Source organism: Triticum urartu, chromosome 4A (genome assembly GCF_056163025.1).
Source record: "Triticum urartu cultivar PI428250 chromosome 4A, HENAU_Tu73, whole genome shotgun sequence".
In the NCBI taxonomy this organism is placed as follows: domain Eukaryota; kingdom Viridiplantae; phylum Streptophyta; class Magnoliopsida; order Poales; family Poaceae; genus Triticum; species Triticum urartu.
The window spans coordinates 513,684,000-513,711,995 of record NC_141876.1 but is presented as its reverse complement, the minus strand read 5'-3'; the positions used below and the strand labels follow the sequence as shown (position 1 = coordinate 513,711,995).

Below are 27,996 nucleotides of genomic sequence, written 5' to 3'. Positions count from 1 at the left end.
TAAGCCTTGCAAGCATTGCAACTAATGAGTTAGTTGCGAGATGATGTATTACGAAACGAGTAAAGAGACTTGCCGGTAACGAGATTGAACTAGGTATTGAGATACCGACGATCGAATCTCGGGCAAGTAACATACCGATGACAAAGGGAACAACGTATGTTGTTATGCGGTCTGACCGATAAAGATCTTCGTAGAATATGTGGGAGCCAATATGAGCATCCAGGTTCTGCTATTGGTTATTGACCGGAGACATGTCTCGGTCATGTCTACATTGTTCTCGAACCCGTAGGGTCCGCATGCTTAAGGTTTCGATGACAGTTATATTATGAGTTTGTGAATTTTGATGTACCGAAGTTAGTTCGGAGTCCCGGATGTGATCACGGACATGACGAGGAGTCTCGAAATGGTCGAGACATAAAGATTGATATATTGGACGGCTATATTCAGACACTGGAAGTGTTCCGGATGATTTCGGAGAAAACCGGAGTGCCGGAGGGTTACCGGACCCCCCCCCCGGGAGAAGTAATGGGCCTTATGGGCCCTAGTGGAGAGAGAGGGGCGGCCAGGGTGGGCCGCGCGCCCCCTCCCCCTCTAGTCCGAATTGGACTAGGAGAGGGGGGGCGGCACCCCCCTTTCCTTCTCCCTCCCTCCCTTCCTTTCCCCCTCCTAGTAGGAGTAGGAAAGAGGGGAGTCCTACTCCTACTAGGAGGAGGACTCCTCCTCCTTGGCGCGCCCTAGGGCCAGCCGGCCTCCTCCCCTTTCTCCTTTATATACGGGGGCAGGGGCACCCCTAGACACACAAGTTGATCCTCGTGATCATTTTCTTAGCCATGTGCGGTGCCCCCTTCCATCATACTCCTCGATAATATTGTAGCGGTGCTTAGGCGAAGCCCTGCGACGGTAGAACATCAAGATCGTCACCACGCCGTCGTGCTGACGGAACTCTTCCCCGACACTTTGCTGGATCGGAGTCCGGGGATCATCATCGAGCTGAACGTGTGCTAAAACTCGGAGGTGCCGTAGTTTCGGTGCTTGATCGGTCGGGCCGTGAAGACTTACGACTACATCAACTGCGTTGTCATAATGCTTCCGCTGTCGGTCTACGAGGGTACGTAGATCACACTCTCCCCTCTCGTTGCTATGCATCACTATGATCTTGTGTGTGCGTAGGAAATATTTTGAAATTACTACGTTCCCCAACACTCTCGTCCACCGAAGCGGAGTATGTGGCAGCCGGTAGTTGTTGTGCACAACTCCTATGGATGAGGCAAACTTCAAAGGATTACGGTGTCATTTGTGATAAAGTGCCTCTTTGGTGTGACAATGAAAGTGCCATCAAGATTTCTCTCAACCCGGTACAACACTTCAAGATGAAGCACATTGAGATTCGATATCACTTCATCCGGGATCACATTAGGCGAGGGGAGATCGAGCTCAACTATGTCAACACTCATGATAACCTTGCAGATATTTTCACGAAGTCCTTGGATGAAGCAAGATTTCGCGAGTTAAGGCATGAGCTAAATATCATTGATTCGAGCAATGTGACTTGAACCCTTGCACACTCCACCACACTCAACTTGTTGTCTAGTTTAGGTGTAGGCATGGTCATAGGGGGAGTGTTGTTCTCTCAATGAACTTTCCCTCCCCCCATAATGCATAAACTAATCAAACTCTTTCACAATAGCCATTTTTAGTGCTACTTGTGCTTCAAAGATGAGTGTTGGTCATGGGCCCAAGGTTAAGATCTTCGCGGCGCCACACCACTGAACTCAAACATAGGTGGCCTCGGCCACCGCCCTCTCTTGGAGAGGTGTGTGTTTCTCATTCCCTTTTGTTGGTTTTGTGTGTGTGTTTGTTCTCGTTTTCTTCTCGGTTTCTTTCCTTGAGCTAAGCCTTTTTGGCCAGTCCTTTTTGCGGCTGAGCGGTACTACCACTGCATGCACGGTACTACCGCTGATGAGCGTCAAGCGGTACTACCGCCCACCCAGCGGTACTACCGCTACGGGGCGGGTGATGGGGGCTTATGTCGGGGCAGGGGGAGTTGTTTTCTCCCCCATACCCATTCGCCCCCACTCGCTCGTCTTCCTCGTCGCTCCAGCGACGTATCACTGCAGGAGGTCTTCGGTCGGCCGCCGTTTTCGTGTTGTCCCTCTCCATTTCCTCCGGTAGAGTCGATCCCCACCTCGTCCTCTAGCCATGGATGCCGGTATTGCCCCCGCTCCCGTTCTCTCTTTGCCTAGATCTTGCATCTAGTTTTTAGGGGCAATAGGCATTGTTTTTTCTTGTCTTTTGGCTATGTCGAGGCTTGAGTAGGATGGAGTTGGTGTCTAGGCCCTTTGGATTGATGTTTGGTAGGCCTATTTTTGAATTTGGCATCTCCGGTAGTGCCGGATATGTCCACGGTAGTAGGGAACTGTCGTTCCCCGTCTTGAGCGGTACTACCGCGCGAGCGGTACTGCCGCGGTTGGGTCGTAGTACTACCGCTGGATTCCCAGTTCCATCATTTCCTACCACATTTTGATCCATGGTGTTTTGTTTGGTGGCTTATGCCCTTTCTTTCGTTTTGTTTCTTTTGCTCGTGTGTTTGGTTCCAGGTGATGATCATCCTGAGCAGCAGGTCCACCGTGTCAACCCCGGTCGTGCAACGTCATAGCGCTACCGCACATCTAAGTCAGCAGGTGGTTCCTCAAGTGCTCCACCGCCGCCAGCGGGTGCTTCCTCAAGTGCTCCAAAGCTCTCGAAGAAATCTGCCAGCAAGCCAAAGGGGAAGACTATGCCTGAGACGTCGCCGCAACCCCTATGAGGAAGACCAAGACCCCACTTTGGTCAACCGCCCATTCTGGAACCGCTTTCAGTTCGCCATCTTCTTCGATGTGATCAAGGCTAAGAAGAATCTCTATGTTGATGTTCGTTCCATCGACACCGATCCTATGGAAAAGGACCCTGAGTACTTTGGCAAAGCCCTTCAGATGTGCACTCAGTTGAACATTCTCAGAATCATGCAGTTCAACAAGGACTTTGCTGCAGATTTGATATGTCAGTTCTATGCCACTGTCCATCTTGGAACTGATGAAGAAAGGACTCTGACTTAGATGACGAATGGCAAGTTGCTCACTGTCAAGTGGAAGGCCTTCATGGAGTTACTTGGGGTGGAAGATCACGAGCTTGAGAAACCAGTCAGCTTCCGCCCTCACCACAATGTCACCACTTACAAGCAAGCCCTCTGGCCCTACTGTACTATGAAAGTTAACCCCAAGACTAAGAAGGTAACCTATGAGCTGCCTACTTTTCTGGACATCCTTCACCGCGTCTTCTGAGAGACTATTTTCCCTCGCATTGGGAATCTGGATATGGTCCACTCCTATCTTGTAGACATGCTTCTCTTCTGCCAGCGTGAGAAGGAAGCAAACACTGGAGAGTCCCTGGACATTTCTCATGTTATGTGGTCTGAACTCCTATCTGCCATTTCCGAGCGTAAGTGCCCTATCTATGGTCCATTCATCATGCTGCTCATTGAGAAGGCTTGGGCTCATCACTATCCCAGGACTGCACTGGAAACTGGAGAATTGATTTCTCATGAGATCAAGCGTCTGAGGAAGAAGGACAATTGGGGCACCCCGGCCCCTCCATCTGGAGATCCCACCGAGACAACCGGAGCTGAGGCTGACATGGAGACCGAGGACGAGGCTGAGGCATACATGGATGAGGACTATGAGCCCTCCGGCGTGGAGCCCTCATGGGCTAAGAAGATTAAGCGCAAGTTGAAGAAATTTTTCTGCATGGAGTCTCATGGCCAGTACATGTCTCATGTCTCTGAGAAGAAGGCCCGCAGCTGTCACAAGCAGCTCATGCGACAGTTGGGTGCCACTGTTAACAGCGGATCTGAGGAAAGAATCACTGATGAGGAGGAGTGGGTTCAGCAGCATTGCCCATGGACCGATTCAGACGCCGAGCAGTTTCCGACCGATGACGGTGGTGCAGACGATCCTGCTGGGATGTGATGTTCGGGATCCTCGGCTTGCTATCACCTGGAGCCGTAGCAACGCTCTTTACCCTTTTGGTGTCTCGATGCCAAAGGGGGAGAGAGTTTAGGGATTTGTGTTGTTGCTGTGTTTGCGAGTGTGTCTTTGTGGTTTGGTTTGTGGTGTCGTTGTGTTTTCTCGTTGTTTGCGTTGTTTGGTGTTGTCCCCGTGAGACCTAAGTTCCAGACATATGGTGTGAGACATATGCTACCTTATCCTTACCTTATCATTATCTATGTCTTTCTAGTACTTTAGTATCTTATGAGTTGCATGCTTATCCTGTTATATACCCTGCTCTCATGTATCCTTTGCTTAGGATGTTGGACTATAAAATATAGGGGGAGTGTTGACATAATGTGTGTGTCCTGCATTCCAAAGGCACTACTAACTAGGTGCACACATTCAGGGGGAGCTCGTCTATATTTTGTAGTTCTAAGTATCTTTACTTTCATGTCTTATCTTTGTGCAAATCCCTGGTTGTCATCAATCCACCAAAAAGGGGGAGATTATTAGGGCATATCTCTCTCGGTGTAGTTTTGGTGATTGATGACAACATGTTTGCGGACTAATCGTGTGCTTTGAGCATTTCAGAGTTTCATCCTTTGGCACGAGACGATTTCTTTCCCCTCGGAGTGTTATTCAAGACGGTGTAGCTCTTTCGTTTCTATTTTGGTGGACTAGTTTCGTAGGAGGCACCGTACTATCAAGAGGGGGTCCGCTTTGGTAAGGCTAGGGTGGAATCAACATGTACACATCCTTTTCACACCCTCTGAGCCTTTCCGCTTCAATGGAGAGCTCATTCCCCTTCCTTTGTGCTTGTTTTGGGTCCCAGCGGTAGTACCGCTCAAGAGCCACGGGCGGCAGTACCGCTTGGCAGCGGTAGTACCGCCTATGGGTCCTCAGCCGTAGTACCGTTGCGGCACCGAGCTCCTACCGCGTCGATTCGAGGGGGTCGCCTCTCGTGTCGGATTGTGCGGCACTAAGCTACGGCAGTAGATGCGGTAGTGCCACTCGAGAGCGGTAGTACCGCCCTACCACCGCGGTAGTACCGCGCAGGGGTCCGAACGGCAGTACGGCATGGGGGAGCGGTAGTACCGCGGTCCCAGTGGTAGTACCGATGCCCTCAGCGGTAGTACCGCCCTCTGCGGGGCTGTTCAAGGGGGTAACGGTTGGATTGTTTCCCCCACTATATAAGGGGGTCTTCTTCCCCAAAGTTGACTCACCTCTTCCCCCAAAGCTCTATTAATGCTCCAAGCTCTATTTTCTCCTGATCTCTCTCCCTAGCCAATCAAACTTGTTGATTTGCTCGGGATTGGTTGAGGAGGCCCCGATCTACACTTCCATCAAGAGAAATTTGATTCCCCCACTAATCCCTAGCGGATCTTGTTACTCTTGGGTGTTTGAGCATCCTAGACGGTTGAGGTCACCACGGAGCCATAGTCCATTGTGGTGAAGCTTCGTGGTGTTGTTGGGAGCCTCCGATTAAGTTGTGGAGATTGCCCCAACCTTGTCTGTAAAGGTCCGGTCGCCGCCTCCAAGGGCATCAATAGTGGAATCACGACATCTCGCATTGTGTGAGGGTGTGAGGAGAATACGGTGGCCCTAGTGGCTTCTTTGGGAGCATTGTGCCTCCACACCGCTCCAACGGAGACGTACTTCCCCTCAAAAGGAAGGAACTTCGGTAACACATCCTCGTCTTCACCGGCTCCACTCTTGGTTATCTCGTACATTTACTTGTGCAAGCTTATTTATGTTTCTTCCCTTGCTTGCTTGTGTGTTTGTTGTTGTTGCATCATATAGGTTGCTCACCTAGTTGCACATCTAGACAACCTACTTTGATAAATTGTTAGTTGCCTATTCCCACCCACCCCCCCTCTAGTCAACTATATCGATCCTTTCACAAGTATTTCCGGACAGAGGGAGTACATTAAATGGTATTGTTATTGTCTGTGATTTTTTATTACAATGTTTTTGCTCTTCCAGTGAGCACGAAAAGAATAGATCTGAAGCACATTGTGTGACTACGTGAGGCTACAGGAGGAAGGAAAGACAGAACAGCCAGGAAAGACTTTGGTTTGGGTGAATATCATACGGAAACCAACATTCGGTGGAAACCGGTGAAAACCACGATAAGTAGATGTTTTGAAGTTTCAAAAAATCTGAAAAAATTACGGGATGTTAAGAGGGTGATATTTTATTAGCACACACCCCTATTTTTTCTAGATTTTTTTGAAACTTTAAAATATGGTTTTTACGAAGTTTTCATTGAATATTGGTTTCCGTATGATATTCTCCCGGTTTCCATGTTAGGACTGATTTTTCCTACTGTTTCTCCCCTTCTATAGTTTGTTCTGTCCATGTACGTTGCAATCATGATGATATTTTCCGTTGTATTTTTGTCGATACACCAAGTCAATATCATAACTAGCTAGAAGAAACGGCGTAACATGCCCCCATTTGATTCTTACTTTGATCCGGCACAGAGAAAGGAAGTTGCAAAGAAGCACGAACAGGAAAAATATCTCTCAATTCGGATCTGTTGGATACACCATTACTCAATCAGCTGAGATTGATATAACGGGGATATCTTGCAGCCTCTGCACACTGTAAATTGTTGAGTATATCTCAGCTCATTTAGTTCAGTCAGAGCACATATCACTATCGCTGACAATGCTCTGAGCTTATATGAACACACTATCTGCACATACACACTATCAATTTGAGCGTAAACTAATTCCGGACGGATGAGGTAGTCAATGTTCCAAGTCGTCTCAGGATAAAGAAAACTGCCGACTGAATCTATGTTTTCAGCTCAGCCGGCAGCAACTCTTCACGCAATAGAAGCAGATATCATCGTCCAGACCAACAAGCAGCAGAAGAAAGAAACAAAGTGGTCCACCTAGCTAGCATGTTCGTGACTATTCTCGCCGCAAGCATTTAACCGTTGCTAATGCAGATTCGTGACTATATATATGTACCATTATTCCATTTAGGTATATGCGTATCACACAGGTCTCCTTCAGATTATTCTCTTGCTTAAAAGTTATTCCCCCGCTTAGAAATATAACCAACGGTAATCTAACTACCCTAAACAAAAATTTTAGACGCTGCAAAGACATGCTCACTCGATCCCAAAATAAGTGTCTTAACTTCGTACTAACTTTAGTACAAAGTTGTACTAATAAAATGAGATATCTACTACTATACCTCTGTACCAAAATATAAAAGGTTTTTGTAGTTCAAATTAAACTACAAAAACGTCTTATATTTTGGTACGGAGGGAGTAGGTGACAAATGGAATAAACACCAACAAAACTCCATGAATCTGCTAGGTACACAAAAACTCTCACTCACCAACTACCCTTTCAAACCACTAACTCTTTTTCTTCCATAAAAACAAACAACAGAGGCGCGGGCTCCCTCATGGACCAAATATGCCCTCATACATTTGCGCCAAATGCATGCATACAAAATCCGTTGTTTGTGAATGTGTACCAATACAGTTCTGTTTACAATAACAATGATGAGAAATTGCTCCCAAAGGGGAGGGATGCAAAAAATGTAAGAGTTCAAAGGGAGATCTATCTACTGAGGAACTATTCCAAAAGAGTGAGCATTCGAGGGGGTGTGGAGAACACAAATTTATTTTGGACGATAGTCTGGCGATCACTTTGACAGGAAGATAGATCTGCACTGCTGCACCGTGTCGTCGGGGCTGGTAACTGCACAGGTAAATGGTCAGTCAGCACCAAATACCGATAAATAAATCATGAGTTGGGCTCAGCTAAAAAAACTGAGCCAGAAACCAGATTAGTCTCACTAACAAGTGGACTAACAGAGTAATGTTTCGCAACTAAATCATAATGGGAGTTGTGCAATGTTTCTGAAGGAGTATTGATGCCCTATTGTTTACTCGGTTCAGTCCTCCATTACAGCCTGAGGTGCCCTCTTCAGGGACAAATGTGACTTGAAAATGTACCGCTCCAGATGATTAAATATGATGGTGAAAAGGTAGTTGCTGACAGCCACTACAGCTCGATCATCAACAATTCAGAGAAGTTGGATATTAACGATACTGCCCTCATGCTTGAGCACAATGCCAAATATGAAATCAGTTAGCAACTAATAATTTTGTTTGCTATGTGCATGCTCTGTGCAGTACAGCTCATTAGGTTCATATCTGAGATATAAAGTTTTTCAAAGATGTTCTCTCTGCCTCTCCTGTTTATTAACCAGCCATTCGAGAAATCTCCTATTAAGGGCATGTTCTGAAATTGCCTAGCTTCTCCAAAACTTCCTAAATTCAGCTTCTCGCACGACTTCTCGCTTCTGGTGGCGACTTGGAAAGCGTTCGGCAACTCAGCTTCCGCTTCCTGTCGAATACGCACGGGGCTGCCAGCCCATTTAGCGGGATTGGCAGGCCAGGTTGGGGCCCAATACAAATTGCCAACGCATGTGAGAGAGAGTTCGGAAAAGAAACTCGAACCGGTACGCTGAGAGTCACTTGGCGGTGGCAACCCAGCGTAATTTGTCTCAACTCCAACTTCTTCCTTTCACGGATCTGGAAAAGAGCTGCTTCCCCAACTTCTCCTTTTTTACACTAAGACAGGTCGCTAGCTTCTCAATTCCAGCTTCCAGGAGCCAGAGCGTTCGCCTCAGCTTTATGGGTGGAGTTGAGGAAGCTTGGAGCTGGAGCATTGCCGAACAGGCCCTAAGCTACAATCTTTCATATCATGCAAAATTGTTCATTCAGGGATTGTCCTATATATAAAAGTCTCCTTGATTTCATAGCCATTAGAAGAATAGCTTCTAACATACAACCAGCATACCTGTATGACCAACTGTTCTGTCAGATAACCTTGCTGGCATTTTGGACTGTTTTGGAGATGCCACCGGTCTGTCCACCAACTTCCACAAAAGCTCGGTCGTTCCGATTCGATGTCACCACCTCAACCTTGAGCCCATCCTTCAAAATCTACCTGCAAAAAGAGCATCCTTTCCCATGAAATATTTGGGTCTTCCGCTTTCGGTTTGGAAATTAAAGAGAGTAGACTTCCAGTTCCTCGAAGACAAGGTGGCGGCCAAACTTATTCCATGGGACGGCAACAACATCACCGCTATTGGTCGCACCACCTTGGTAAAGTCTGTGCTATCCTCCTTGTTGGTTTACTTCATCACATCTATCCACGTCCCGCTGAGCACCCTTCATAACACAAGCAAGTTACAACGCGCTTTTCTGTGGTCTGGCTCAGACAAAACCTCTGGAGCAAAATGCAAGGTCAATTGGGACTTAGTTTGCCGCCCTTACGAGCGTGGAGGCCTCGGCGTGCTAAACACCGTCAAATTCGCGCGCGCACTGCGCTTGCGTTGGATATGGTTTGAGTGGACGGTGCCATCCAAAATGTGGGTGGGCTTGGGAAACCCATGTGATGAAGAGGATTACAATTTTTTCTATGCCTCCACCGTTATCACCGTTGGGAATGGGGCTAAAACACCCTTCTGGGATGCGCCTTGGGTTCATGGCCGCAAACCGAAGGATATTGCGCCACTCATCCACGATGCATCCACAAGGAAAAACTGGAAGGTCAAGGAAGCAATCAACGAGGGCGCAATCTTGCCTGACAATCCTACGGGTAGAGAAACTGAAATGAGAGGACGCAGGGTCACATTCGGCCTCACCTCACGCAGGCGCTTCATGAACTCGAGCATCTCCAGCGTCACCTCCTTGCGGGGGGCGGTGAGGGTGCCATCGACGTCGAAGAGCGCGAGCACCCCGGCGTTTGCCACCGATGCCACCATCTTCCTCCTCCTGCTGAAGCTGCTACGAAGGAGGGATGGGGCGCACCTCCTCGCAACGACCGCGTGATATAGCACCGCCGGGGTCGCGGGGAGGAGGTGGAGAAGGATGCGTGGAGCGGAGAAAGTAAGCTTGGCGTCGCCGATCCAGATGCGCCGGACTCCTCCTCTATCCCTTCTCCCTCCCTCCACGCAAGGCCAAGAGACCTAATCCAAGTGTCATACAATATTCAGCAAAAGAATAACACTAACACAAATATTCAGGCGGGAAGCAATCGCCTCGTTATTAATTCTGATAATTTGGAGGTCATTGAAACCATGAATAATGGCGGACGGTCGGCAGGAGCGGCGGCGGCAGTTTTTGATGATTCTATTTTAATGGCTTGTGATTTTCCTATATTTAGGTTCGAACATTATAATAGAGAAGAAAATAAGGTTGTGCACGAACTTGCTAGGTTGGCTAGATTTTCTTGTACTGTTGATTGGTTTGAGGAGCCTATGAATGGAATTGTACCATTCCTCACAAACGATATATCGGTTATCTCGGTTGAATAAAGTTCGTATGTTATTTCAAAAAAATGTCTCACGACATTCCAGTTGAGAAAATATATTCCAAATGTGCAAATTTGGAAGCAATAGCATCAATTACTCATTACTCAATTATATATAAGCAGCAAGCATCATTGCATGATTTGCATCAATGGCAATATGACATGAACATGATTGACATCAATTTGTATGTAAGTTCAATTGTATGGTTGACATGAACATGAATTGACATCAATGGCAGTATAAGCAGGAGCACTGTATGCATCAACTATTCATCTTCATGTTCCCAGATCTTCTAAGCCGAATTGCAGGAAGGTCGATTGTACCTTGCTAACTTGCTACGGTAGGTCGGCAGTGCCGGTCTGGCGCCACGGAGGAGTCAGCAATGGTGCGGACTGCAGACGCCCTGCAGGTTGGAGGTGAGCCGGCGAGGGGAGGGGACCGTGCCGCCGGCCGGCGCCGATATGGGAGCGGGCTAGCTGGCGTCGGCGTCTCGGCGACAGCCGACAGGGGACAGGACAGCAGAGCGTGGGGGACAGCCGGCGAGGATAAGGACAGGGCCAGAGCAGAGGCAGCGGCCGACCGGTGACGCCTGGAGGGGAGCGGCGCTGGCTGCGGCCGTGTGCCCGTGTGGCGGCGAGGGCGCCTCCTCCCTCTCTGTCGACAGGAGAGGAACTGGTTTTTATTTTTTTTATCTTTTTTTAGGGTGGAAAACCAACTTTATTCATGGAATTCCACATTGAGTGGGATACATCTTGGGTCATGAGGTGCACCAAGCCAACCGTGCCTGCCCGGACCCCTATTTAAACAAAATTTTGCTAAGCTATGTGCTTCATAATTAATAGCACGACTTTCGAAAGTAAAAGTACAATGGAAAGATGAAACTTTCAGATTTATCTCACTGATGATTGCTCCATATGGACCTCGGCCTTCTCTCCTGATATCCGACACCATCTGCTGGCAGTCCGAAGCAACCACAAAATGATGAATGTCCAAGTCCTCGGCGAGGGCTAGTGCCTCCCGGCATGCTATTGCTTCTAGACTTGCTGGATCGGTAACACCATCAATCACAAGAGCAGAGCTGCCAAGATAATTACCACCTTCATCCCTGCAGACTGCAGCGGCTGCACCCCCTGTCCTTCCCCGGACTCCTGCATCCACATGGATTTTGCAGTGTCCTGTTGGTGGTTTTTTCGGCTTCAAATTTCCATGTATGGGCGTCGGCACGACCCTGCCTCTTTACTCTTGGCTGCCCTTTATCCCTTCCAGTTCAGAGATGAAGCTCATGATAAAACCATGTGTGGCGTGGGGACTTTGGAAGATCGCCTCATGGATGGCTTTCCTCCTAGCGTACCAAATCGACCAGAGTGTCACGGCCACAAGGACAAAATCTTTGTGGGACATTGAATCCGTCAAAGTGAATAGCCATTGCTTCGCCTTGGGTTCGGTTGTTGATATGATTTTATGTGTAACCTCCTCATTCATTAGAGCCCAAACGCTTCTCGAAGAAGTGCACTCAACGAGGGAGTGACGCCATGAGTCCCGCGCCGCACATAGACCACAGCAGGGTGAATCAGACATGCGCCGATGTGCCCGCACATCATTTATCGGCAATGAGTGTTTAGATAGGCGCCATAAGAACATGCAAACTTTCCCTGGGACCTGAGTTTTCCACAAATGTTTCCATGCTCCTTCCTCAGCCCTAGAGCTAGACGGCCCTGGCCCCTCCTCAAGCCATACTTCCCTTCTGTTTCTAGTTGCAACAAGCATATTATACGCTGATTTTACTGAGAAGCAACCGTGCTTTTTGTGGTGCCAAGCCCAGAAGTCAGGAATGTTACGAGTGCACAACGATATCCTCAATATCACTTGGGTATCCATTGGCAAGAAAGTAGCTGGGACCGGGCTGCTGCCTTGCTGGGCCTGGGCTCAGGCCGATGGGTTGCCATTTTTGGGCCTTGATAAAACGAAATCCTCAGAATTCAAGTTGGCCCACCGTGCTGGTCTATGCTCTGGTTTGCCGAGCAAATCGGAATTCAAAACATCGCCCTACAGTCTGATTATGGATACACTATGCTTAGAGTAGAGAAAAAAATATTTAGCTACGTACTGTTATGATGTCCTTGATGATTGCAATATAAGCGCGAAACGTTTCGATGAAATTCGGTTTGTGCACCGTTCAAAGGGTGGTACTCTGCGTAGGTCGACCGGCCGAAATCCCAGGCCGGTCACGCGCGAGACCTATGATTAGACGATGTGAAACCATGCAATGCACTTCCTTGGTTTGACGGTGCGTAGACGGTGGACGGTAGAAGTCTATCCATAGGACTTCACTTTAAGGGAGTCATCTAGAGAGAGAGGGAGGAACATGTATCGAGTATATGGTGGGTATAAACAGCGACCGCGTTGCCATAAAATCGCACAAGGCGAAACCGAAATCGTACCCAACCAAATCCCCGAATAATGCACATGTCAAGATCTAATTAGTCAGTTAAAAACTGCAGAAAAAACTCAAAAAAAAAGACGAGTGGGAAATAGGAAACTTATTAGTATGAGGCTGCTGCCTTCAACAAAGGATGTGTAAGGCCAACTCCATCGCGCGATCCTATCCTGTTCGTGTGCGTTTGTTTGAGGTAAAATGAACGAACCAGATGGCCCAGCGCGCGGGTGCAAACGGACTTTTGTCCGCTTTCGAACCATCCCGGGCCGCTTTTGGGGGTGAAACGGACAGCACGTGGACGCGCGGGCCGTCTGCGTGTGTCCTCCTCTGGCCCGCCCGTCGGTGGCACAGGAACGCCTTTTTCTATCCGCCCCCCTCCCTCCCTCCGGCCGCACGCCCTCCATTCTTCTCCATTCTTCCCCACTCTTCTCTTGCCGCCGCCGCTGTCATTGTAGTCGTGCAGCTCGGACGCGCCGTCGCCCAGCCCCTTCCCCTTCCCCTCGGCGTCCCCGAGCTATCCAACCACGGCCACCTGTTTTGTGCACCCGCCGATCGGATTTGGGGCTGTGGGAGGCCGCGCCACGCCATGGACTGGCCGGGCACCGGGCCGGAAGGCCATGGCAGGGCCGCAAGGCCACATGCAGGCAGTGGCTCCTCTTCTAGCCGCTCGGATCTACACCGACGCACAAAAGCTCGTTGGCGCACCGTTGCCGCTCATTAAGTGTGACCACTGCCTAAAGATGGTCGTGCGCCGCGTGTCTACAACGCCGGAACATCCCAGACGGGTGTTTATCAAGTGATTAAACGATGGGGTATTGTAAGTGCATCTAGTGCCACCCCTAGTTGGTTTTGGAGTATTGACGACAAACCTAGTTGAGGGACTAATGTGTTTGTGAGAATTGCAGGATAACACAGGTAGAAGTCCCTCATTGATTCGGTTTTACTACCAGAGATGACCCCTAAAATTGTATGAAGACATTGAAGTCAAAGGTGGTATATGAAGATATTCACATTGAAGTCTATGACAAGAGAAGACACGATATGAAACCAATGGAGCTCGAAGACTTAGATCTTTCGTAATTCTTTTTCTCTTGTGTTGAGTCATAGGAACCACCGTACTGTTAAGTGGGGTCCAGGAGAACCAGTCAGAATGATTGAAGTGATGCCTAAACCAAAAACCTATGTCTTCGAGTGAAGACAATGAGAGCGAATCTTGTTTAGAGCCGGACAAGTCAGCTTTGCTTGTAGCCCAAGTAAAGTTGTCGCGTGAGTTTGAAATCTGATCGTTGGAACACGTGTCAGTTCCTTAGTGACCCAGGGTCATTTCGGACAAATCAGGTTGGGTTGCCAAGTGGCTATAAATAGCCCACCCCCTACAACCATAAGCGGTTGGCTGCTCAGATTTCAGTGCACGGCTTTTGTCGTTTGAGAGCAACACACCTCGAAGCCTTTGAGAGAAAATTCCTAGCGAGGAGAAAGCCCTAACCACCCAGAGCCAGAGTAAATTGGGCATCACTTAAGTCTTCTTGTCTGAGTGATCTGAAGACTTATTACACTTGAGGACTGTGCATCCTCCAGACGGTTAGGCGTCGCGTTCTGAGCATCCAAGAGACATTGTGGATTGCCAGTGAACGAAGTCTGTGAAGGTTTGGGAGTCTACCTTGAAGACTTACCTGAGTGATTGGGCGAGGACTATGTGACCTTAGCTCAAGGAGAATACGGTGAGGACTTGGTGTCCTGAGCTGCGTGTTCAGGACTGGGTGTCCGGGACTGTGTTTCCTAAGGTTTAAATACCTAGCCGCTCCAACCAGACGTACAGTTGTCACAGCAACTGGAACTGGTCCAACACATCATTGTCTTCAACGAGTCATTGGTTTCATCTTCACTTCCTTTTACTTACTGTTACTCATTGTGAAGCCATTACATACCTGCTATATCCTTTGTCTTCACAACGTAACTGTATGATTTGTTTGGCTTCATAACTTCTTTCTACCTGATCCTTATTACACTGCAGCTACTTTGTCATTGTGCTTTCACTCTATTGAATACTTGATCATGGCTTGTCTAGTATAATCTAACTTCCGTTGCATAGTAATAGGCATATCTCTGCTGTTTGTCTTCATAACTTCCACGTTTTGAAGACTTTCATAAAAATCGCCTATTCACCCCCCCCCTCTAGTCGATATAACGCACTTTCAGGTATGTGCTCGTTTTAGCTTCGGTTTTGTGCTCTAGATTTGACTAGTTGTGCTAACTTCAAATTTTGTTGTGTAGAATGGATGCAAGTTTTGGTACTGGGAAGAAGACTACATCGATATATTGATAGAGCGCAATTTAGTAGATGTTCGTGCACTTTTAGCTAGCATAGAAGCTGTAGGTGAGACAAGTGCACTTGTTGCTAGATTAGAGGCTAGACACGAAACTAGATGTGAGGAAGCAACCTCTACTTCTTTAGACTCGAAGAAGAAAGAAACACGCAAGATGGAGGCGGCTCCTCCGCAGATCAACAATGAATGCATCGGGGAGAGACTAATCCAACTTACAGGAGCAGTTATGGAAGTTGGATATCTTCTAAAATGTATTATTGTGGTTCTTATTTTCTTTGGTCTTACTTTTCTATTCAAAATTTGTTGATGTATTCCCATGTACCAAAAATGAATGATGAAAAAAAGTTGCAGGGCTTGCAAAGAAAAAAGTATGCAGACAGGATGCGGTCGGGATGTGTTCGCGAGTTGGGCGCACGGCCACCGTATCCCAAGACACGCCCGGACACGACGCCATTGCCCTACTCAAACGGACAGAATCCGGACAAAACGGACGTTCGTTTGGGGTCACGCAGTGAAATTGGCCTAAGTATGCAAAATACTGAATCCATATGACGTGATTTAAATAAAGACATCATATTTTCCTAGCTCGCCTCGGTGCGTTTGTTTTTGTGGAGGGGGTGTTGTTCTATCGGAGGTTATCGAAAAGAGTCAAAGAGCAACGCAGTGATGCACACGTATATTGTGTTAGATAAACAACGAGCATCGTTAACATAAGAAATCGTATTTGCTCCCAGACATGAATCATCTATATAGAGCTTGTCGTCGTGTCAAAAATACATTTTATGATCTTATATAAGCGCCTGACATGATGAGCGGCGGTTGCTCTTTCATGTCTTGTGACACTTCGATAAGTAAAGCTTCAGGAGTGCAAGCAACATGGAAGCGCATCTGGTGTAGTGGTATCATAGTACCCTCCCACGGTACTGACCAGGGTTCGATTCCCTGGATGCGCATATATTATTTTCCTTTTTTTTGTTTTTGTCTATCTATAAGAATTTTCCACTAAATGCTCATGCATGTTTAAATCTTTTTTTTTCTGGAGACAAGCATGTTAAATCTACCCTTTTTTGTTTTTTGAGAAACGCATGTTTAATCTAGTTTTTTTGAGACAAGCATGTTTAATCTACTGAGACAGAAAGATACGCCTGGGCCGGTGTGAAAAGCACGCCAAAAAATGGGAGAAGACACCACAACTCTTTTTTTTTTTTAGACAAGAAGACACCACAACTCACATCGCCAATCTCGCGAGCCTCCGGCTTCGTCGCAACGCAGCACCGCTGGTTCCATGGCTCTGGATCGGCGCAGAGGTGCAACACACAAAATCCTCCCACCCCAGCTGGCGCACCGCACCGCAACGCACGCAATTTTCCTTCTTGCGAACCATCTCCGATGGTTCCGTCCATCCAACGAGATAGATGGCCATCGTCGCAAATAGAAATCCTTGCTGCTTGCCGATGCGACCGCTCTGCCTGTCTGTACTGCTCTGCTCCCCGTATCGTACGTATCCATCCACGTTGACAAAACGGCGACCGGCGGGCGGTGGCGTCTGGTTCAGAGGGATACGTGCCCAGGACCTCCTTCCTTCCAGCTCGTCCGCGGTCGCGTCCAGATCGAGAACGACAGCGATCAGCCGCGCCGTGAGTGAGGCCGTGAGCGGTGGAAGCTTGGAAGGTGGATGGATACAGGCAGGCCCGTCTGGGATAAGCCTTGGAATTAGAATCTATCCGGTCGTGCGCGTGTGCTGCTAGTACTATATATATACTCGCAGAAAATCAAGGATGCAGCATACAGTCCTACCTCCTATGAAAGTCTCTATTCGCTTCTTACAATCCTACCTAGGTTCTCTGTTTGCTGTTCGTACCAACACGCACATGGATCCGGTGAAAGGAAAGAGTTCTGTTACTTTGAATCGTGCGCCTCCAGTTCCAAAGACCGACGCGTTATGTCGAAGGTGGGAGAAACTAGCGCAGGGCTGGGTAAAATCAATACGGATGGATCCTTTGTGTCGACTTATGCTGCCGGAGCTGGAATGATATTGAGGAATTCTTCGGGTGAGATTATTTTTTCTGCATGTAGAGCCTTATTCTCTTGTCGAGATACTCTTGAAGCAGAACTTTGCGCCTGCATGGAGGGACTATCATCGTCTATTCGGCGTTCCGATCTACCTATTGCTATTGAGGTGGATTCTGCTATGATGGTGGCCATGACCACTGGTGGGGATATGAACCGTTCAGCGTATGCTTCTTTAGTTAATGAGATTAGATACCTTCTTACTCTTCGGCAATCTTATATTACTCATGTTTCGCGGTCGCAAAATAAGGCCAGCGACAGTCTAACTACTTTTGGTAGAGTTCAGGGTACGACTTTGACTTGGATTGGATCAGGTCCTCCAGAGGTGCTGGAGTTAGTAACAACAGACTGTACTGAACCTGTGATTGAGTAATACATTGCAGTTTTCGCAAAAAAAAAAAAGGATGCAGCATATGCCCAAGTACTTGAGCCGAATGGCAACGAACGCGCCATTTGCACATTTTGAATGTGCTGGCGATCAGGTGAGGCGGTGGCACCCATTGCACGCGCTGCCCAACGGAAATGCAAGTACTCCGTGCAGAACAGTGCGCTGTCGATCTAATTGAAAAGAGTTAATTACATCTGTTGTACAAGAACTTGCAGCGAACTAACAAAATCATACACAAACTAAAAAAACCCAGAAAAATGATACGCTAACTTGGGATTCTTCGGCTTTTTTTTGCACATTTCTTTTTTATATACCATTTTGCAATATACGGTGTACTAGACAAATACTGTACAGGTCCAGTCTGCCCTATCGTGAAGACAAAATTTCATCCCATATAATGAATACACAATGCAATTCATTCACAAGATATCAGACCCTTAGGCCAACTTCAACCGTTGACCTTAAATGGATGTCCAGATTTTTGTTTGGGCCGGGGAAACGGACGGCCGTGTCCGGTTTTGTCCCTCCGCCTACTAGGGCACTGAATCACACGCCCATCGCATTTTGTCCAGCTTGCAATAAAATAAAAAACCGGACATACATTTAAAATCATCCTAATAAACTTAATTAAACAGTATGATAATCTTTAAACCGTTTAAACAAGTCCCGACCGCACATTAAACTTAACTTAAAATTAAAAAATGACTTGCTGCCTCGATGCCATCGCCGTCCTCGTCGTCGTCCCTGTTGAGGTCGACGTACGGTGGTGGCTACCGGAGATGGCCTGGCGGCCCTTGCAGGGCGGAGGCGGCTGCGGTGGCGCGTGCACAACCTCTGGCCGTTGTGGCGACGGTGACCACATGTCGGCGCCCACCCACACGGGCGACACGGACAAGTACTTTGGCGTGCACGGCATCGTCTCTGTCCACGACCAGGACTAGCCATGGTGGTCCTCCATGGCCTCCTCCTTGACCACGGGGTCAAGCTCCAGGATGGTGATGTCGCCAGTCGTGGAGAGAGCCATCATATGTTCGAGGCCCTCCCATTGGGCTTCATCATGGGTGCGGATGGAGTCCTCCAGCACCCGCCTCATGAGCTCCACCTCCTCCTTGTTGGTCATCGGAGGTGGTGGTGGTGGGGACAGCGAGGGGGAAGGGATGGGCGTCAGGCCGCGAACACGCGGACGCCCGTGTGACCGGAGCAGGCTGAGAGCGCGCGCACGGCTGGCTGAGCGCGCCCGCGACGGGCTCTGAGGAGGGGTGGAGCGGCTGCGGCGGCCGGAAGACGAGCCGGCCTCGTACGCGCTCGTGCTTTCCCTTGTGATCGGGGATCCAAATATCCAATGCCAGCCCATGGTGCCGGCGGCGAGGTGAAAGAGAGAAGGCGGCCGAAACTCTGGCTTGCTGAGTGTGTGAGGTTCCGAGGACGCAAGCGTCGTCGGGAGTGAAAGTGTGGACTCGCCGGTCGATGGCTTCCACATTAAAAAGGACGACGACCCGCTCGGCCGGGTGGCTGCCAAGTGGGGCCGCCAGCGCGTGCGCTTTAAATGCGGGCAATGTGACATAAAAAATGGCCAATGTGTATAACTAATTATTCATCATATATTCAGAATGTTTTGTGTGCATTTATACAATAATGATTAGTGTGTATTTACAAAAATTGATCACATATTAAAAAGTCCGGTGTGTATTTGAAAAAAATGTGCACTGTATATTGAAAAAAAGTCGACCATATTGAAGAAAAGTTCACCTTATATTGCAAAGGGTACATAAAAAAGAGATATGTAAAATAAAAAGTGAAAAACCCGAAGAATACCCAAGTTCTGAAAAAAGATAAAAGAAAAAAAAACAAGCAAAAAAGAACAAATAAAAAAACGAAAACAGTCAAAAAAAAGCGAGTACCAGTCTGCCTCTTTTTTAACGTGGGCGGTAGAATGGTGTGGTAGGTTGGTCGGTCTCCGTTTCGAAACCCGCAGACTAGTTGTATTTTTCTTTGATTTTATTTCGCTGTCGCTGTCCCACTGACGATTGGGACCCACACAGGGTAGAGGGAGAGCAAAACGGTCACGTAGACGCAGTTAACAGCGACGACAGTGCACCGTTATGATGAACGAAAAAATGTATCAAAACGTGCTGTTAGATAAGTTAGTGTATCATTTTTCTAGGGTTTTTTAATTTGTGTATGATTTTGTTAGTTCGCTGTAAGTTATCGATCGTTAGGACTACGTTATCAGCACAACCAATACTTTTAGCTGACAACTGCTGGGTTTTGTACACCTCCTTGTTCTGTCCCGTGTTGTTTAATTTGCGCCACTGATTGATAACTAGTCTGTGATCGGCTAGCGCACTGATTTCGGGCCATCTCAACAGTGCGATTGGCGATTGGCGCTTGGCGCTGACCTCGTCCACACGGGACGTGCCCATCTCGTCTCGTCCCACTGTCCCAGGACTGCCTGGTGCAAGCGTGACTTTACGGGAACGGAAACACCTGCGACACCACACCTGACATCACCAATCTACTAATCTCGTCGAGTGAATTGCACGTACAGTCTCTGTACTCGCTGGTTTTGGTCCAGAACGGTCCTGGAACTTACGCGTTGCTTCGTTATGATCCTGCTACTTGCGAAACTGGTCCATCGACGGTCCTGCGACAGGCCCACGTACGTACACGACTACATGTCCTGCCACATCAGCACAAGCCGACGCGGGCCGATTCAGTTTCTCCTAACCCGAGCGAGAAAAGAGAAAATCCCCTAATTCGATCCCCAAAATTAGATAGAAATCGCTAACCCTAGAACCACGGCCGCCGCCGGCGGCGGCGGCGGCGACCTCCGGTAGCTCCGTTCCCGGCCCCGACAAGAGTAGGAGTCCTTCGGGCCGAGGCAGTGTTGTCCCAGCCTGCGCCGGCCCCTTCCTTCTTATGCGGGCGGAGGCGAAGCTGTCCCAGCCGTCACCCGCCCCGGCTAGAGCATGAGCGCCGCTTCCTGTGCGGGCGGAGGCAAAGCTAGCCCAACAGTGGCCCGCGCCTGCGATTCCACCTTCCACCGTCAACGTGCACGGGTGGGTTTCCCGCAGCAGGTGTGGCGCCGCGGAGAGCCACCATGTCTTCTGCCGGAGCCGAGCCGCACCCGCAATGAAGGCCTCCCTGACGGTGCGTGTGAGCCGGACTTCGCATGGGCGTGCTGAAGGAGCTTCACGGCAAGCTGATTGACATCGAGCTGCCCTCTGACAGGTGGGAATTGCAGGTTAATGCATTGCTGCGTGACTCGTGTATCGATCGGAAGGTGCTCAAGGTGGTGGTGCCTCTGCCAAAGGTTGGAATGCTGGCAAGGAGGATGGTCGCCGCCTGCTCCGGCGTCACCGACGAGAACGCGGGAGTTGTTGGAGGCGTGTCAAGTCTGGACAGTACTGAAGTTTAGTACTTTGGCTTGTGTAATGGCATTGGGATGTTTGTTACCATCCTGTTTGAAATGTTGTTAGTTAAGTTAGATGATCTGGGGTGTGTGTAATCTTTTGGTAATTTCATAGTTGTGATCTGTGCTTGTTTTTACATGAGCTTTGTAATTTGAACAAAAATTCTAATGTGATATACTGTGTTGTGAGCTGGGCTATATTAGAGCTTTGCCATTTGGTCAGGTGCCATTTGGTCATGTATGCTGTGTATTTTCTCCTGGAATTGGTACTGTGATGTGCCATTTGATCATGTCAAGTGCAGGATAAAGTACATGGATTATATATATGTATGTATGAACAGTACAAGCATTATATGGTCATGTGCTGTTACATATGGTCATTCTCTGCAATTTTTACATAATTTAGACATGAGCCTGGGCAATGTTCATAGAACCTGGGCAATGTATGAGCATGAACAGTACATGTATATGCATAGTGCAGGCATTATATGGTTATGTGCTGTACCATTTGGTGTTGCACTGCATTTTCTACATGATTTAGATATATAAAGATGCAATGTTAATAGAAACTGGGCAATGTATGAACATATCACAGGGAATATGCAAATCTGAGGACAGAAAATATCATAGGAAATTTGAAAATCTCAGGAAACGAAATGTCATAGTTTTCCAAATATCCTCCAAAATAAGATGATCATTACATTCTAGGCACCATGATCATGAACATAAGATAATCATGTGGAAAAATAAACATGGTTTCAACTACATAATAGTTCAGAAGAAACTGAATTTGGCACATCACATGAACTAGACTACTACTTGAAATAATCAAACATTCTAACTTTTCTTGGCATCTTAAATTGAGTGTTTTGCTGGCTTGGAAGACTTCTTTTGTTGGAAGTGCCTTGTTGACCATTTGCTTGGTCCATTTCCTTCTCTTTTTGCAGCCATGCCCTATACCTCTCCTCATCAGCTCTTAACCTCATTGCTGCCATATCATCTAGCTTTTTTTTCTCTTCAAAGGCTTTCCTTGTTGTAGATGATTGAGGCCTATTAACCTCCTCTTCCATTACTGGAGTAGTTTGAACCCTATTAACCTCTGTCTCGCATGTTTTTTCTTTTGCTTGCATCTGCTCCTCACAGGCCTTTTGCTTTGCTTTCTCCTCTTGCTGCTGATATTCTTTCCATCTCTGCTGCCTTTCTTGCTCCTCTTGTTGCATGAACAGGAAATTCATTTCCTCCCTTTCATATGCTTGCTCTGCCTCTCTCTTCTTCTCTTCTTGAATTCTTTTTTTTTTCTTCCGACCTCTTTTGCTTTGCCTCTAGTGCTTCTCTCTTTTTGGCTTGCATAGCTAACCTTTTTGCCTCGGCAAGTGCAAATTTCTCCTCTTGAGCTTTCCTTTTTTTTCTTTAGCAGCTCTTTTTCTTGCCTCGGCTGCTAACTTTTTCTCCTCCAGTATTGCTTTTTTCCTCTCTTCAGCACCTTGCCTCTTTTCTTCCATCTCTTGCTTTCTCCGCTGAGCTGCTATCATTAATTTGTTCTCTTCTTCTCTAAGCTTTGCCATTGCTGCATTAAATTTGGCTTGATCCGCAACCTCCCTTCTCTCAGCAGCTGCCTTCAATTTGGCCAAAGCTAAAACCTCTCTCTTCCTATGAACATTTCCATGGATTGTGGCAGTTGTCTCCTGCATAGGGGGCTGCATTTGGACATTTGCTTGAATGAAAGCATTTTCTGGTAAAGCAGTTGGCTGCACATTTTGTCTCTGGCGTGACTGCGTCTGCAATGTTAAATATTGGATTTGAGTTATGCATGTGGCATAGATAAATATTTCAGAAATGTCACTAAGAAAGCACATACAAACAAACCTCAACAATCAATGTAGAAATAACCTCTGCTTCATATGGAGTATGTTCTGGTTGACTCAAACCCATGGTGTGCATATTTTGCTCCTATATTAATAATGACACTTGCTATTAATTAAATACATTGGGAAATGACACACACAATTAATTAAATATATATATGGGAAATGATACATACTATTAGAGATATTACCTGTGTTAGGACAGGATCCTTATTTTCTGAATCAGAGGAAACTGGTGGCTCGGCTCTAACTATCTTGCCCTTTTTCTTTGGTCTCAAACCAAGCTTGAAATCAGTGCATCCTCCAATATTGTGGCCTGCAGCACCACAATAGCTGCAATGGATAACAACCCCTCCTCTACCCATTTTTCTCCCTGCCCTACCTTCTTTCTCTTCTGGTTGTTGCCTCCTGTTTTTCTTTCTTCTTCCCTTCTTTTTCAGAATTGGTGGAGGAAGTATTTCTCTGCCATACAGCCTCTGCCACTCAGCCACATCTCTGCATGGCATGATAATATGCTCATATGCTTTCAAATATGTCTCAATGGAGTAGCATGAGTGCACCATTTCTTCAGGAGGTATTTTTTTCATGCCTACAAGCAGCCACTCCATGACAACATGGAATTCCAGTCAAATCCCATCTCCTGCAGCTGCAAGTCCTCGACTTGATGTCCACTTCAAAATCAGCACCTCTATCATTAACTTGGAATATCCCAAGTCCTGCTGGGTCAGCAGTGCATGTGTTAGCAGCTTCCACATGCCTCTCAAGTCTTTTCCTAATTTTTGGACATATCTTGCCATGCCACTTCCCTGCTTCTTCCTTCTTCGAATAAATTCTTGCCATTATCTGCCCCTTTATTGTCTGCACCATGCTTAGGAAGGGCATTTCTCTTGCTTCTAAGATGTACTTGTTGAACACCTCACAATTATTGTTCAATAGCACATCACACTTAGGGAATTCATTTTGAGAAGCTCTAACCCATGTTTTCGGATCTAACTCATCCAACCAATCATGAGCTTCTTTATTTAAAATAAGCATCTGATCCATGTTGGCCCTAAATTGACCTTTTGTAGTACTTCTTGCACATCTCCACAGTTGGTTCTTCAAGATTTCACCTTTGAAGTTTTTTGTGAAATTCTGCCATAAATGCCTAACACAAAATCTATGCTCCGAGTCACTAAATAGTTCCTTAACAGCCCTAATTAATCCCTGGTTGAGATAAAGCAATGTAAGCATGCCGAATTAAATATGATAATAAAACTATGTAAGCATGTAGAATTTATTAGAACAATAAAATGCATGTGAGCATTAATAAAATACATGAGACATATGATCTTACTTTTTGCTTGTCTGACATAATGCTCCATCGCGAGGTGTTCGCAATGCCTAAGTCTTCTTTCAATGCAGTCAAAAACCATCTTCAACTTTTGGTATTCTCAACTTCGACAACACCAAAAGCTATTGGAAAGATGCAATCATTGGGGTCCATTCCAATAGCTGTCAAGAGAATGCCTCCAAATTGGGTCTTCAAATGGGTTCCATCAAGAAAGAGAACTGGCCTACAAGATGATAAAAAACCCCTCTTGCATGCATCAAATGAGAAGTAACATTTCCTAAATTGACCATCATTGGCAAGCTCAACAAAGAAAGTGCTGCCTGGATTAGATCTCCTCAACTCATGCCCATAGTCCCACAACTTATTGTATTGTGCAATTTCATCTCCATATATTATGTTGTGTGCAATTTTCCTAGCTCTACCAAGTTTTCCCCTCTTGACTTTCATGTTCCATTCTTGTTGCACTAGTGACCCTAAACCCTTTAGTGTCATTTTCTCATCTGCTCTGATCTTCTCCACATACTTATGAGCTATATATCTGGCAGTAAAAGCTTTTACTTGCCACTTCTTGCAACAAGTGTGTTCATCTATGAATGTCTTGATCATAATTGATTGTGTCCTGTTGTCATATGATGCATACAAATACCAGGGACATCCATCATTGCATTTAGCTCCAAGTCTAGTTTTGTCATTCTTCGGAAATGTTACGTTCAACCTCTCTTTGCAGCTGTACTCTCTAATTGCTTTCCTCAACTGATCAATAGACGAGAACACTTGACCCAAATGGAACTTTGGCTCATTCATATCTGCCTCTGTAAAGTATTTGAAATTGAATTTCATGTCTTCTTCATCTGAATCTGGAAGGTCCAGTCTATCATCTTCAGAAATGTCATCTTCTACAACTTCTTTTCCTTTCCCTTTCCATTCCTTCTCCGCACCATTCTGCTTCCTGTGAATGAACAAATCTTCATCACCATCCTCTAGATCATAGTCACTATCTACTAATGATGGAGCATAATCGGAGTCAGACGATTCATCATCACTGCCCGCGTCATCTTCTTTCTCTGTTTTTCCTCTCACTCTGCATGTACTTGTCCCTTCTTTTGTACCCTCATCAACATGACTGTATGGCACATTGCTCTGCTCCAAAACACTCTCATGCTCCTGCTCTCTGTTGCACTTCATAGGCCTGATAACATCATGCAATTGAGGGGTGGGGTTTGCAATAACAACATCCCATGTTTCTGTGGTAATGTTATCCCCATGCTCAAGATAAAACATGAGAAACCTATGTCCCTCTCTAACCATTGCCCTGATGCAGGTTGTGTCGCTGTCCTTTGATAACAATCGAAGACCATCTTCATTGATTTGCATACCAGGCAGCAACAAGTACGTGTTAATACTTGCTTTCCTTTCATAACCCAATGTCTCAATTAACTCATCAAACATGGCCATACATGTCATGTCAGCCTCGCAATAATCATAACAAACCTTCCTTCCATTAACATAGGACCTATTGCCTCCTATCCCCATGAAAAATCCACCCTGAACGAACTCTGCAGTGAAGTGATCAGTTTCGTGTGCTGTCAAACAAAGGAAAAACAAAATTTTCAGTTTATCCGTTCAAAAACCCTACGGCTGCATCCAAACCCTAACCAAATCAGTACCAACTTGAACTAAATTGATGATCATGAAAAGGCTCCAAATCAATAAACAATATTTCCCTACTAACAACAGCCAGAGGAGAGGTATGAGCCGGAAACGAACTCACCATATTTGGGTACAGGCCCCTTGTCGTGCCGCCGGACGGGAACCATCACCGCCGATGACGACTCACGGTGGCTATGTCCTCGCAGCCATCGCTGATCGCCTTCTACTCTCTCCCTCAATGCTCGCTATCGCGTTGCCGATCGCCACCGATCTCAATCAACCGCCGCCGCTGCTCGTCGTTGCCTCTGCCTACCTCGACGGGTGCAGGACTCGACTGAAAGCAAGGGCCCCCTTTGCAAAAACTGAATCGGCCCGCGTCGGCCTGTGCTGATGTGGCAGGACTTGTAGTCGTGTACGTACGTGGGCCTGCCGTAGGACCGTCGATGGACCAGTTTCGCAAGTAGCGGGATCGTAACGAGGCAACGCGCAAGTTCCAGGACCGTTCTGGACCAAACCAGCGAGTACAGGGACTGTACGTGCAATTCACTCAATCTCGTCAGCTTACCGCTTCCTGGCAACGCAGCACCGCTTGCTCCCTCCATGGCTCTCCATCGGCGCGGCGGGCAACACGCAAGATCCTCCGATCCCAGCTGGCGCACCGCACCGCACCGCACCGCACGCGATTCCGTTTCATCTGCGAACCATCTCCGATGATTCCGTCCGGCCATCGGAAAGAAAAATCCTTGCTGCTGAACTGATGCGACCGGTCTGCCTTGTCTGTACTGCTCTGCTCCCCGTACGCATATCCATCCACGTTGACAAAACGGCGACCGGCAGGCGGTGGCGTCTGGTTCAGAGAGATCCTACAGCGGGGACTACGTACCCAGGGCCTCCTTCCTGCTCGTCCGCGGCCGCGTCCAGATTGAGAATGACAGCCATGAGCCTCACCGTGAGGCCGAGGCCGTGACCGTGAGCGGTGGAAGCTGTTGGAAGATGGATGGATACAGGCAGGCCTGCCGGTTCCACATCGTCTGGGATAAGCGCGGCCGTGCTTCGAATTGGAATTGGAATTGGAATTGGAATTGGAATTGGAATCGGAATCTATCTGGTCGTGCGCGTGTGCTGCTAGTACACTATATATACAGAAAATCAAGGATTCGGCGTATGCCCAAGTACGTACTTGAGCCGAGCGGCAACGAACGCGCCATTTGCACATTTTGAATGTGCTGGCGATCCGTTGAGGCGGTGGCACCCATTGCACGCGCTGCCTAACGGAAATGCAACTACTCCGTGCAGAACAGTGCGCTGTCGATCTAATTGAAAACCCTATCGACGGTTAGGACTACGTTATCAGCGCAACCAATGCTTTTAGCATACTGATTTCGGGCCACTGATTGATAACTAATCTGTGATCGGCTAGCGCACTGATTTCGGGCCATCTCAACAGTTCTCTATATCATACTGTACAATAGTACCACAAGGATTGGCATATTCGCGAGACTTGGAGCACCACAAGAATCCAGAAACCCCAGCATTGGCCTTTGTTTAAGCCATTCATCCCACTGGTACCCTCTTACGTATGCTTAGCCCATGTCATCAGTGATCATCGCTCATCAAGATTGGAAATTAGTAAATGGCCTTCCTGCCACATCAGGTACCGTCATTAAGAATGGCAAATCAGATACCCCGTACAAGAGATGGCACCAAACCAGGAGCAGGAGAAGCGATTGGAATTTGGATACCAAACCAGTCGCCTGTGGCAGTTCTGAATTTGCAATCTCCCCTGGAAAAAAAGAGCTCCATCGTTTTTCTGCAGTTTACTCAAACAGCAACTCCCTCAATCTCCTCTTGTGCAATGCGGACGCAGCTTCTAAAGGCACCTGCCTTTGAGACACTGACATATGGGCCAGCCATCTATTGGGCCCACATGTCATAGACACAAAGGTAGTTGCCTTACGGCACCCAAGCATTGTCCGTGTAATGCATGTTTCTCGTGAGTCTGTTCGCTGTGCTGTTCCCGATAGGAACTGAGCCTTTCACAGGTTTATAGCTCGAGAAATTTCCTTAAAACATGACAGATCGATCAGAACATTCCACTGACGCCATATGCCATGCTTCTGATTCTGATGAAGAAGGTGCCA

The 27,996-nt window shown here is 47.3% G+C and overlaps 1 protein-coding gene, 1 long non-coding RNA gene and 1 other non-coding gene across 4 annotated transcripts; 1 reads left to right on the top strand and 2 right to left on the bottom strand.

The window, feature by feature from the left end:
- Positions 1-7,449: 7,449 nt before the first annotated feature.
- Positions 7,450-11,076, bottom strand: LOC125551142 (uncharacterized). Of its 2 annotated transcripts, none has more exons than XR_015601461.1 (4): positions 10,697-11,076; positions 9,705-10,028; positions 8,855-9,228; positions 7,450-7,747 (listed from the first exon to the last, which is right to left on the bottom strand). It is a non-coding gene; the product is annotated as an uncharacterized LOC125551142 (long non-coding RNA). The 2 variants fall into 2 exon arrangements; XR_007302211.2 differs by having other exon boundaries at positions 8,855-9,004; positions 10,697-11,075.
- Positions 11,077-16,019: 4,943 nt separating this feature from the next.
- On the top strand, positions 16,020-16,090 carry TRNAG-CCC (transfer RNA glycine (anticodon CCC)). The gene has a single exon. It is a non-coding gene; the product is annotated as a tRNA-Gly (tRNA).
- Positions 16,091-24,225: 8,135 nt separating this feature from the next.
- Positions 24,226-25,778, bottom strand: LOC147976357 (uncharacterized). Its single transcript, XM_087519761.1, has one exon. The coding sequence runs from the start codon at positions 25,736-25,738 to the stop codon at positions 24,290-24,292; it is 1,449 nt and encodes a 482-aa protein (XP_087375887.1). The 5' UTR covers positions 25,739-25,778; the 3' UTR covers positions 24,226-24,289.
- Between the last annotated feature and the right edge of the window lie 2,218 nt (positions 25,779-27,996).

Excerpts from the sequence above, each read along its gene's own strand:
- LOC147976357 (XM_087519761.1), bottom strand. The coding sequence starts at position 25,738 with ATGGGGATAGGAGGCAATAGGTCCTATGTTAATGGAAGGAAGGTTTGT.